Genomic DNA, 14,303 nt, shown 5'->3' with positions numbered 1-14,303 from the left:
AAAATGCTAAAATAATTTTCAATTTGAAATCGAAAACTTCTGAATTTTTTTTTAACTAATTAATTGTAGCCAATAAAATGCACCGTCCATTAGAGCGTTCTTGGCCTCCAAAAAATTCCAATTTGAACATAGTGAAAAAAACAAATTTCAGCGACCCTGGGGCAATGTCTTTGGGTGGTGATGTGTTTAAATTCGATATTATTGATATGGATGATTCTGACGAAATTTTTACAATTACTAAAGATGACTGCACAGATAATAGTGCAACATATAGACTGAATATGAGTACAGACAACAATGCAAACGGATCTTTGTTAAACGGAAAATTCGATTTAACAGATCATACCAGTCGAAATAGATTGTCATTAAAAATGTCTCCAACTTCATCGATAGATTGTTCAAATGATATTTGTGGTGCATCCAGTACTCACATAACATTAGGCAATCCCTCCAATTCACCAAACAGCTGTACGGAACAAGTAAAATTTAAACCCTTATTAAAGAAAAAAATCGGTCCAGATAATTATATAAATACAATTTTAACACGTAAAGTGCCAGCTAGTGAAATTAGTTATGAGTTTCCTATATTGACTAATGAAGCCATTGGTAGTGACACAATTCGGCAACACCGCCCCTTGACTAGAACTTTATCTAATGGTAGTAAATATAAGCCTTCAATACAAAGTTTATCAGATTCGACTAATTTTTATGGGTCACGGATTTTGCAAAGAAGTCCGCCATCGGGGTCCTCAACACGTAGTGCTTCGCCTTTGGAATTGTCTTCTTTATCTGAACCTGGTATAACATCACCAGTATCTCAATTGTTAGGTCCAACAAAACAAATTTTGAGACCCCAGCCAAGGTTACTTACACGAATTGGCGGGGCAGGTGCGTCGACAAGTAGTTTTGGAACATTAAACGGTGCTTCTGGGAATGTAAATTTGGTATGCCCACCTACGCCAACGCATCATGCACGTAGACAGAAACTTAACCCAAGTGTTGACGTTATTCAAACAAATACTACATCAGATGAAAGTCCAATAGAATTGAGTTTGCTTGGTAAAAATATATGAAAAGATTAATACCATTATATGACAAATTAAAATAATATTTATTTTTAGAAGGAGCTGCTTCAAATGAGATACTTAATACCATGATTCCTTCAAACCCAATCGAGTATGGAATTGAACAATCCAACCATTCAGAGATGACGAACTCTCACAATGTTAATGATTCAGAAGTGATTCATATATCAAGTGCAAGGCTGCCATCAATTCCAGAAAGAAGTGCTGGTATTAGTCGGGGAATACTGCCAGATACTGAAGATCCTCTGCCACCAGCTTGGGAAGCTAGAATGGATTCCCATGGTCGAATATTCTATATCGATCACACAACACGCACAACCAGTTGGCAAAGACCTGGTTCAACTGGGCCAGCGAGTGGTTTAGCAGGAGGAAGAGATCAACATCGTCAACAGTTAGATCGTCGGTATCAATCAATAAGACGCACAATTACTAGCGAAAATCGTTCATCAGGAGATACCACTCGTAGTTTCAATGTTTCTGATTCCGAACGGATGCAGTTAAATGGAACACATCCTGCTGTTCAAATGCTATGTAGACCTGATTTTTATTCAATGTTGCATACAAATGAAGAAGCTCTTTCAATATATAATCGAAATGCTGCCCTAAAACATATGGTCATTAGAATACGCCGCGATCCAAATAGTTTTCAACGTTATCAATATAATAAAGATTTAGTCGGTTTAGTCAATTCATTTGCACAAATAAATAAAGATTTGCCAGCTGGCTGGGACACGAAATTAGATCACTCTGGCAAACAATTTTTTATTGACCATGCAAACAGAAAAACATCATTTATGGACCCCAGGTTACCAATCGAATGTCCACGTATAAGACATAGACAACCGGCTAATGAAGTCAATGAAATTGCTCCAATTCCGCCACCACGACCACCAAATTCCTTACCAAGAAGTAATATGCAACAAGATAATCCTGAAGTACCAGTTGCTTATAACGAAAAGGTTAGTAGAAAACAAAAATAATTGATAATACATTTATTAATTCATCAATTTTTTTTCAAATTTGTAAAAAAAAGGTAATTGCATTTCTCCGTCAACCAAATATTTTGGAAATTTTAAGAGAGCGTCATAACCAAGTAACGATCTCAAGATCCTTACGCGAAAAAATTAATATTTTAAGAGTTGAAGGTATTCCCGCACTTGAAAGACTAGGTCATGATTTGCAGCTAACAATTCTATTAAGGTAAGCAATTTCGTTTGTACTTAAGTTTTTCTTTAATTTTCAGTTTTGCATTAAAAAAAATTGCAAAAATGCTTTATCCAAAATTTTTGCCGTTTAATATTATTTTTAAATAGCGTAATAATATGTTTCTTGTTTTTTATAAACTTTTGGAGGTATAGAAAACTTTTGAAATAATTTTAAGTTGGATACCGATAACGAAATTTCATTGTCAAGTTCATTTAACTTTCGGCATAATTTATGTAGATCTATACATAATTTAAATTTTGTTTCATTCAATCGATTACTGGCATAACATTTTAAATATTGCTTATTTACGTACATACGTATGATTAAAAATGTAAATATGTGTAAAACAAAATAGGTATATATAATTTTATTCTGCAAAACAGTTTGTGGGCATACATGCATCACCAGAATTTCAATGTTTCCTTTGCAGTAATAGTGAATTTATTGTTCTTAAAAGTATTATGAAAATTGCATATCAATAAACAGGTGTGTGTTTTGTATTGTTGTGTCGTTTTTGTTTTTTGCTTACAATGTAAAGGTTGCATACTGGAATAGCTTTAAATCTAGTAATATAATGAGTAACGTGTTGAATTAATATTGGCTGATATACATATGATTTCAGTTCTTTTTCAATTTTTGATTCAATTAAGCAGAACAACCTTGCCATTATACTTTTAATTATTTTTTTAAAGTATTAATTCTTAACTGTTGTTGTTCTTGAAGAGCACACAATTTTAGTTAGTTACAAAAAATAATATAATAAGTAATTGTAAACTATATGAGCTAAATTATTAATACATATGAATTCACTTAATATACCTAATCTTTGGTAATAAGTTAATTAAAATTTGTAATTATTTAAGGCCAATGTAGAAGGGTGTAATAAATTTTAATTAATTAAATGTGTACATAAAAGAATTTAGTAAATTTTGAATGGACGAATTCTATAATATTGTGAAGTTATAAAGGAATACAATGTTTATTTTAAGAACTCTGTAATTGATTCTTAAGAAAAATAATAATAAAATTGTCTCCCAAATATGTAATTTTGTTTATATTAAAGTTACATTTTGCGTATGTCGAATTACAATCTATGTATGAGAATGACTGGTCTAATGTATTTATGTCCCATCTTTCTGTTCTGCATTTATTATAAAATAATATAAAATTTATTTCAAAAATAAATTTAAATGGTTATTAAGAATAAAACACAAGTGCTTCTATGTCATACATCTTTGCGAACGTAGATAAATTCAGATTGTAAACGTAAAAATGAAGTTCATAATTTAATGAGAAGACGTCCAAATTTTGAAGTTGAATTTTAAAGTAAATTGACCATTATTTGGGTAATTAACTATCAAATTGGTCACAAAGATTTTATTGCAACTTTAAATAGTTGAAACAACAAATTACACATAAATATAATATGAAAACATAATTTTTTGTGCAATCCTAACAAAATTCTATTTAAACATTGCTAAAACATTAAAAATTGATTTATTTTTGCAAATTTGTAAAAAAAAATATATACATTTAATAATAGGTTTTATTAATGCTAATACATTTATAACATGCAACTAACTATTACTACAAAATACTGATTAGTAATCCCCGACAGTTACTGTTATAACATTTTGATGAAGTCAGATCATAAATTAATTAATTAAAACGTGACAGAACAATACAATCATAATTTTATTAAATAATATATTGAATAGATGTTTGTGTTTATATTTAATTTTATGACGAGTTTTAAAAAGTAAATAAATTTTTTATATCTTGTTATTATTTTTGTTTTTTAACTAAGTGACAGTAAAGTTAATGACTAAGAAGAACCAAAATAATTAAGCATAACATAAAGAACTGTTGCACAATTTATCATGTACATATTTACATATGTGTTTACTTTAATGAGTGTGCTATTTTATAAATTGTATTGTACTATAGAGCTACTGAGTCCACAAGTAATTTATGAATTTATCGTCTATTAAAATGTTTTAAAAATTCTCGCGATAAAAATTATTTGTTCTAAATGCATTTGCTTATAATAGCCTAGGTATTTCAAGTTATCTTTATTTTACTGCCGTGTTTTTTTTTTAGAAATTTAGATGGTCAAAAAGTATTGTTAACGAGATTTTTTAGTTAACATTTTTATTAAAATATGTGTTTACATTCGCATTCTATTTGATATCAAAAAAATTAATGTAAACAGAACATATTTACACGAACATATTATTTGATTGTTAAAGATTTTTTTTTAGAGGTTGTGAACATTTTGCAGTATTCCGTAAATTATAAACTATTCAAATAATAAAATGTTGTTGTGTAATTTTATGCAATTAATAAAAAATATTCCTTCCCTTTACCGAACTACATAAATCTAATCTGTCGATAACTTGTTATTTCGAATAAAGAAAATTCGATTTATTGCACCCTAATCAAGTAAAATAATTTTCTTTTAAAATAATAAATAATTAAATTGTTAATTTCATAAATAGGCTAGTATAAAGTGATAAAAAGCGGAAATTTTTTTGGAGTGTTTTAATTTGGTTGTGGGTGCAGTTGTGAAATATTTTTTCAAAAGATTGTGCAGTATATAACGTACAGCTATTTATTTCTTTTTTCTTTTAACCCTTCTATAATTTTATTGCCAATTATGACATCATAAGTACTACAATAATGTATGAGTATTTCTATTAAATGAGTACAAATTTGTGTTGTTGTAACTTTTGATTAATCATTTCTACTTTAATTGGGCGTTTTTGTATTTATTGGTCTTCTTTTTCGTAATTGGAATATATTAATTTCTTTTATTTTGAAACACACATATTATCAAAAATTATTATTTGCTCTAACATACAGACGTTATCCTATATATGCATATCTATAGGCTGTATGTGTACATTTCATGTAGTACGTAAATAGTTTATAAGGGTCAAATCAGTTTGTAATATACAGTAGAATCTCTTTATGATCAAAACATGAAATTCCGTAATACACTATATAAGGACGAAAGTTTTGTTCGTAAAATAGAGATTTCATAATTGAGAGCCGTCAAATTCTATTATTAAAATGAATCCTATTTCCAGATTAATTGTTATTTAGATAGAGGTTCTTATTACGTGATGTATTCATTTTTCATAATATACTTTACTATAATATAATAATAATTTAAAAGCCAATACTAATATCATTAAAACATAATCACAACAAAAAAAAAACATTTTATAAATTTCGTGTGGAATTCATAAGTTTTTTTTAATACAAACAGCTTATAGCAGGGGTGGCCAGACTTGGTCATGGTAAGAGCCAAAACTCAAAATCTTGAATTTTTTGCGAGCCGCAATGATATAAATTATAAATTATGTAATATCTGGCTGAAAATGTCTTAGTCCTACAAATAAAAAAGAGTTAGAATTAAAGAAAAAAAATATGATATTTTTATACTTTACTGGTTGATGCATGTGGCTTGGTTTGTATTGCAAATTTCTGAAAATCTGGCTTACAATTGATTGTAAGCCAGATTTTCAGAAATTTGAAACTCAGACAACTCAGATTTTGTAAAATTTGACGTTTAAGAATTTACCAATATATACAAATTATTTTTCCATACGTTAAGTAAGCATTGACAAAATTAAAAAGTGTGGGAAAAGCTATACTCTACTGCGTTTTTACTTTCAGTCAAATTTCTATAAAAAAATTTTTTTTGGGAATATTTTTTTTCGACTTGAGCTGCACTAAAAATATTTGTTAATTTTTTCTTCGAGAGCCGCATGAAATTGGTTGAAGAGCCGCAGTTTGGCCATGTTTGGCTTATAGCATGATAAAAATTCATTTTTAAGACATTTGAAAATTATCAATCATAAAGAAATTTATATTTTAACGCTACAATATTATAATTTTTATTATTAAATGCATATCATAATTAAATATTATTTAAACTAAACCGTGGCTCTTAATTATATTTTTATTTAAATACAAAAAAAAATTTTTTTATGAAATTTTAAATAATTAAAATAAATTTATTTTCAATAAAAATTTTATGTTATGACATCGTAAATTTACAGGTTAGGCTATGTATAATTGATACATAGTATGTAAATAATTAAAAATTTTAATAATTATATAATTTTTACTTGACAACAATAAGATATCATTATAATTGAAAATAAAATTTTACTCAAACTAGTTGCTAATTAGTGTATGTTATTGTATAAAATAACTATTCTTTAAATGTACAGAAATGTACGTGAAATTTTGTACTGCCGCTATATATTAAAAGTTTATTGAAGATGGTTATTGTTATTTTTTTTAAATTGTATAATTAACAGGAGTGGACTAAGTAATAAAATGTGGTTTTACTAATTTAAAAGTTAATAAAATTAAAAATGGGGAAAATTGAGATAATCTATTAATTTTTCGCTTATATCATTGAACAATATTGTTAAAAAAAAATTAATAATTTAAAGTAAAATTACAAAATTCAATTGAATTTTTCGATTGCATTTGATAAATTTGATAAATTTAATACATATGTTTTTAAAAACAGAAAATATTTATTTCTTGTCATCTCAAATATAAAAAAAAAGCTCGCGTCATTGTGAAAATATCATTGTCGCCATTTTTATACTAAGTACAAACTACCATTTTCGATTTATGCTGCTCTCTATAATGGACGATAAAATCTTCATGTCAAGTAATAATTATTATGTTTTATTTATTTATTCTTTCAGTCTTGTAATTGATTCTCTCAATCACAATGAATTCAATGTAAATTACTTTTAAAAAGTAAAATTTTTTAATTATGTAAATTTGCTGTATTTTTTTTTTCTGTACACAAATTAATTATTCCATAATCACCTTTTTATTTTCATTATTATAATATTGAAACAAAAAAGTTTTTAGTAATTAAATGGTAATTTAAAGAACAAAAAATGACTATTTAGAATAATTTTAGAGTATTATGCATTTTATAAGAGAAATTTTATAATTCGTTTTAGAATTTGAATATACCTTTTATTTTCTATATTAAAAATTTTAATCAACCATGCTAATTTTTAATTATTTTTTGAATAATTTAATTTATAATTTAAATAAATTTCTAAATTAAAGTGTAACAATTCTTTAATTAAATGATTGTTATGGTGTAATTTTCCATTACATTCTAATTTTTTTTGAAAAAATAATGAATTTTTAATAATCTGTAGATAATTCATTATTAAATTGTTGTTTTCTTTTTCCACTAATTATTCATATAATTTTCAACGTGAAAATAAAAATTAAACTAGAAAACTAAAATTATTCTATAAATTCTATAGAATTTGTATATTATATTTAATTCTATATTTAACTTAGGGAATATTTAGAATTAAGAAATTTAAATGAAAAATTCATGAAATTCTAAAATGAGTTCGGAAAGCAATTTACGTGCCAAATTCATAAAATTGAAAAATATTTTCCAATTTTTATTTCATATTGAAAATGAATTTACTCTATGTAATGGATTGTATGTGTAGCATCATACATCATAAGCTTATGATATAAAAATTTTATATCGGAAACAAAATGTGCGATAATTAATTTATCTAACTCTTATAATTAATTAATTAATTAAGGTTAAAATATCTCCTATATTTATCCCCTTTGTTAAATATTTCAAAAAATAAAGGAAAAAAATAATTTTATTTACATAATTAGTAAAATACACAGGTATCAAAATTCTAGATTATTTTCCAAATCTTATATTGTAGCTTTATGTGTATGTATGTACATACAATGCTGAATTTCACAACATCAATAATTTGATTTTGGCAATATTAAATTTATTTAAAGTAAATAAGATCATTTTATTTTATGAATTGGCAATACATATTTTTTTTTATCATACAATTAATTTATGAATAATTTGTCAAATTTTTGGTTAAAAAGAATAAACAGTAAAAAATTTTTTTTTGTTTATCTTCAAAACTAATTGACTTCTGAAATTCTTATTAAATTTACCTACCTTCCAAAATATGTGGTACTAATATGTGTATATATGTAGCTACATACTTATGTATGTGTATGTCATTTTTATAACTGGCATATTAGTGTCTGACCAAAGCTTACTTGTAGCTTTTATATAAGTTCAATTTCCTATTAAAAAGAATATTCTCATTGTCCGGTGATTATCAAAAAAGGTAGATATTTAGTTGAAATTAAAAGTATAAGAGAGGTAAAATATTGGTTATCAAAAAAAAAAAAAATATAGACTAAAAATTATTTTGTTGTGAAATGAATTTTAAAAATATTTTTTGACCATAAAAAAAAAACTTCATATGTCATACCGCAGAAGCTCTTAAATGGTACTCTTAAACAAACCTAAATGGTTTTTGTTTTTTTGTCTGGGAATTAAAATCTTTTAGGTGTAGTAAGAATTTTTATCGTGATTATTAATGAATATTATACAAATAACGAAAATTATTTCATAAAAGGTTTGTTTTAAATTTTAATTCATGCACATATGTATGTACTTCAGGTTACACACATTATATACTAGTTCCTTGTACGCATAAATTTTTCACGTAACTTTTTAAGAACTTCTCGATATTGTATTTGTGTTCTGTACATTTAAAGCCGGTATGAATTATGTTCGTAGGGTGTCAATTCGGTTGTAATGCTATAGTATAGGAAATAAAGGTTTAAAAAGTAGACATTGATTATGTGAATATTAAATATAATTTTTGTGTTATTCAGTGTTTCGTATCTTTACCTTTTGTCTTCATATTGGATTTATTAGACTTTTATAAATCAAATTGATGCAGTTTCATTTACCATTCCTCTATATGATTTTCGTTAAACCTCTGTTGATCGTAATTAATTTCACATTTTAAACCTAAAATTTATTTGTAGTCAAAATTTCTATGAAATATGTAAAGGGTGTATAACTGTATAATAAATAGTTTTATCGAAGGTTCACACATCTACCCCATTGAAATACCAAAACCAATGCGATTAAGATGAGTAACTAAGATAATGATCGAAATCCATTTGCAATTTCAAAATTCTTATTTCCAAGGAATAATAATGTCAATAATTGGAACTCAAATTTATGTTGTTGGATAGTAAAATAAATATTCTAATTGTAGAATATATTCTAAATATTGAATATTTCCGTACTAATTGTGGCGGCTTTAACTCACTTTCAAAATAAACCAATAATTCAAAAAAAGCCATGGCGATTCTTATGTCAATTTCAGCATCATTCATTCATAAGTTTGCAATGTCAGCAATACGCAATATCGTGACCAATATTGCAATTGCTGATGAATAATTTCTTTTTCAATTATTATAGATTTTTAATTAATTAACTAATTTTTAATGGAGAAATTGAAATTACTAGAGCGAATTTCACATATTTTTTTCATATTTATGAATTTTATTGTTCAGTTGCCCCCCCTTAAGTTAATACAATACATTGATTTAATATTTCAATTTTCATGACAGTTTCATGACAGTTTTACAATTCATTTTTTGTTTTTACAGATTTTTTAATAATTTAATTAATCTTCTCATTGGAACTGAACCTATTAATTATTATACATATATTTTTGAATTATAATACATTTTCTAAAAAATTAGCTAATTTGTATAAATTTATTATTACATTTTCTTCGTATTTTTTTTTTAATATTTTTAATAACCTTAAATTAAATTGTCAAAACATTTATGTGCGTGTAAAACGTTTTTTTTTTTTGTCGTGTCATTTTTTTTATTTTATTTTAAACAATTAAAAGAGTAAATGATTTCCATTATTAAATTTAAAATAACATAAACAAATATTAACTATTATCACCTGTAAAATAACTTTTAAACACATTGATTTTACAAATTAAAAATGAAAATATTTAATGCCATAACAGCAATTCTAAATAAATGTTAATTTTTTTCATACACGTCTTATTGCTTAATAATATAGGCAAAACTATTAAAAATATGAATTGATTTTTTTATGCCCTTTTCAAGTGCAAAGTGTTTAAATAAAAAAAAAAACAAGAAAAATAAATAGTAACATTAATGTCTACACTATGGCTATTGTATTTGTGTTTGAAATAGAATTATTAATTAAAGTAATTATTATAATAGGGGGTGAATGACAATTTTATTATCATAACAGGTGGACATGTTAATTTTTATTTTTAATTTTGTTTTTTATTTTATTTTCTTTTTCTTGTTTGTTATTGTTTGATGAGTTTAAAATGTTGTTTAAATTTTTTATTTAAATTTTTTATTTATTTTTATTTTATGAATTATGTCAGCAATCAGCATGGTATTAGATTTACTGTTTTAAAGAATGTAATAGTAACAATGTATAAAATTGTTATTGGTAAAGCAGTTTAATTGAACAAAGTTGCTTTAAGAAGATTTTTCAATGATTGTTATGTTACATTGAAATTTACTAAAATTCTAATTGTGTGAAATATACTTTAAAGTAGTAAAAATATCTTGTTAAGAAATTAATAATATTTTTTCTTAATTTTTGATTTGAATAATAATAATAATAAGGTATGTAATGTGGTATGCGATATGTTGAAGATTTTTTTTTCAGTGTGCATTATCAAAACAGTATTTATTTTAATTTCGCGATTTAAACAATGCCAATTTGATTTTATAAAATTTCATAAATTGTAATTTTGTGATTATTGTGATTATTAAACGTAAGCCATTTGCATATTACAGTTTTATATATCTAATATTAACATAATTGTATTTTGGCTCCGAATTCGCTTTTGAAGATCGAAACGATTTTTTTCATATATCATTTTTACCATTCAATACATTGTATGTATCGAATGGATTGTGTGAATAAATGGGGCCAAACAAGCTCAACTAGTAAATCAAAAATAATTTCCGACTTTTAAATGAAAATCCGAAGAGTTATTGAAAATTATTTATACTCTGAAATTCAATATTATTTTTAGCTATGTTCAATCTAAATATTGTTTTAAATTTATAAAAAAAACTCAGTCGGTAAATCAATCGTTAGAAAAAGTCATTTTAAAAAAAATATTTTAGTTAACTGTTCAAGCCTATTCTGATTTGATACTTCCACTGATTTCTGACTCTTTCAGGTCATTATAATTAACGGCTAATGCTTTAAACTTAAAAAAAAATATGCATAAGTTGATTTTGGCAATTTAAAATTAAAAATTTTTGTTTTTTTTTTTTAATCGCAGAAATTAATAAAAATATTTTATGTAATATTAATTAACAATTTTGATTCTTAATACCGTTTTGTTTCCTTATCTATTTTAAAATCGCAAAAAGAAATATTTAATGTTATACAAGTATTCGTGCCAATAATAAAATGTTCATTTGAACTATAATAACAGTATTTGCAAATATATGATATTGATAACTATGAGTTACATATATAAGTCTGCAAATAAGTATCGTGAAACATAAGTACAGAATTAATACATTCAATTCACTAAAGCACTAAACTTACATATTTAAATATAAAATTATATTTTCAAAATAAACATTCTTATATGTACATACATATACGTATGTAAGTTGTTACGAGTACTTAACTGTCTAACATTATTTTATTCATGAATATTAATGGCATTGACATTGTTTTTGTCTTTCTTTCGTTTTTTTATGGATAATTTTAAAATATGTACGTAAATATTAAAAAAAAAAATTAAAAAAACGACTCAAAAATGAATAGGTACCTTACTATTTACTAGCCATAAATCAGAGTAAACGAAGCGAAACCCAAAAAGAATAGGAAAATTAAATAAGTCATGTAATAATTACCATACCTGGGTATATTTACCAAAAAGTAAAATTTATTAAAAAATAAAAAAAAAAAAAGAATAATATAAATTATGTGAAAAAAAAATCATATTAAAAGTAAAAGTAAAGGGTTGCTATAATTAAAATTTTAGCTTAAATTCTGACTTGTTCTTGTTGTATTTGAATATTTTTAATTGGGAGCAGCGGAATAATTTTTAATTATTCAGGTTTTTTAAAAATATTACAGAAAATTATTAAAATAAACTTTTTTCTTTTTTACTAATATTTAAAAATCATCAGAAAATTTTTCTCCAAAGCATCATTGGAGACTCGATGTTGAAGCCCTATGTTCTCTAAGGGATTAATGGAAAAAAATACTTTTGATTATAGGACTTCGAATATTATATATGCATATATGTATGTACATAATTATGTATGTATAACAATTATAATTAAGTGTAAATTAAATAAATTTTTATTCAATATTCCATATTGTTTATCATATTATAAAAAGTAATTTAAAAATAACTTTAACATTTAAATTAAAGAAAAATATTGAAAAAAAAGTTGTTAAAATTGTTATACTATTTACGATAACTTTTATATTATATACATAATCCAAGGCATATATAAAATTACAACTATAAAAACTAAAACTATATAGATATCAAAGTCTATTTTAATATTTTGCTTTTTTTTTTTGAAAAGCTAAGAAGTTTTACAGTAGAGTTTTTATTATGCGAAAATAGGAAATTTTGATTTATTGTGATAAATCATAATATAACACATTTTTGTTTTAATAAAATAAAAATTCAAAAAATTACATGCACAAGAAGGCCTGGCCGACAATCATGAATTATACAATAATTTTGTCCCCAAAAAAAATTTGTATTCCACACATCGAATGCCAAATATTGATTCTCTAAAAAATTGTAGAATTATATTCATATTCCAATTAAATATATATAAATATATATACTATATATGCCTTTTGTACCTAAAATAGTAACTTACAAAAGTTCATACCATGTATATAAGACCAGTTTTGTGATAGTACATAATATGGTATAATATTAAATTATGGCATAATATTCAAAAAATGCAACTGATGAACAAAGAAAACTGTGAATTCTTATGACTGAGAAATTTTTACTATAAATTTCTGATATTGTGAATATTTTTAGTATTCTAATGTTTATAGTATTGTGAATTACCTACATAATTAACATTGATTATTCAAATGAAATTCGTATAAAAAATGAAATTCGTATATTTCGTGTTAATAAAACCGATTACTTCTTTAATAATAAAGTTTTCCAAATATTTTTCTTCAATATTCAAATCTGGTTGTGAATCATTTTAAGTAGACTCTACTGTTAAACTACATTCTAGAGAGTATTTAAACAAAAGAACAAAAAAATAATATTGTATAGATAATTAACTGTGACGGATATTAATTTTTTTTTTTATTTTTTTCCATTTTATTGCCTTTTTCTTTATCAAAGAACTTTTGCTTTTATTTATGAAGGAAAATGGGTGAACGTTTGATTTAAAACATGAACTCAATTTTTGTTTCTCTTTTTTCATGTAAATACATATGTAGACTTATAAAGCTTTCTTTTATGCTTGAACTCACCTAAAATATACTTTGAAATATTTGTTTTTTTTTTTTGTTAAATATCTTTAAAGTTTTGTAACTTAGTTTTTGTTACGTTATACATAGTTTATTTTTGTAAAATATATGTATATACCTAGAATTTCAATGTTTCATTTTAATGTATAGAGGAACTAAAACTAGATAATGTCACAATTTAATTTTTAATCGATTACTAATATTTTATAAAATATAAAGTCATAAAACAATAAATATTATAGAATTTTTTCGAAAATCAAAAAGGTTCAATATAGTTATTTTTAAAAATTTCGAATAGCTATGTCTCCAATATTTCTTAATTTTCAGTACGTTACATTATAATAAGCCCCATTATGTACTTTAATTGCTGATAATAATTAATTTTCGTACAAATATCATGAATAGTAAATTTTGATTATAAAATATTTTTATTTATTGCAAGAAGAAACAATTATTCACAATTTTCTTAATTGCAAATTTGTAAAATATGTGTAAATAAAAAATCAAAAGATTATAATTATGGCACTCTATTAAATAATCTCACAATAATTATTATAAAGAAATTATTCATTATTATCTCATACTAATTTTATAATTAG

The 14,303-nt window shown here is 24.2% G+C and overlaps 1 protein-coding gene across 1 annotated transcript in view; it reads left to right on the top strand.

Annotated features, from left to right (window-relative positions):
* The window catches only part of LOC129605242 (E3 ubiquitin-protein ligase HECW2), a 34,038-nt gene that overhangs the window by 1,087 nt on the left and 18,648 nt on the right, over positions 1 to 14,303 (top strand). Inside the window, exons 3-5 of the mRNA XM_055514876.1 lie at positions 70 to 1,059; positions 1,122 to 2,044; positions 2,119 to 2,285. Of these exons, the coding sequence (XP_055370851.1) occupies positions 70 to 1,059; positions 1,122 to 2,044; positions 2,119 to 2,285 (2,080 nt within the window). The remainder of the gene's footprint in view (positions 1 to 69; positions 1,060 to 1,121; positions 2,045 to 2,118; positions 2,286 to 14,303) is intronic.

The sequence above is a fragment of the Condylostylus longicornis genome, unplaced genomic scaffold, assembly GCF_029603195.1.
Source record: "Condylostylus longicornis isolate FDR11 unplaced genomic scaffold, ASM2960319v2 ptg000013l, whole genome shotgun sequence".
Classification (NCBI taxonomy): Eukaryota; Metazoa; Arthropoda; class Insecta; order Diptera; family Dolichopodidae; genus Condylostylus; species Condylostylus longicornis.
The sequence above is the reverse complement of the archived record's forward strand: the minus strand, read 5'-3'. Positions and strand labels throughout refer to the sequence as shown.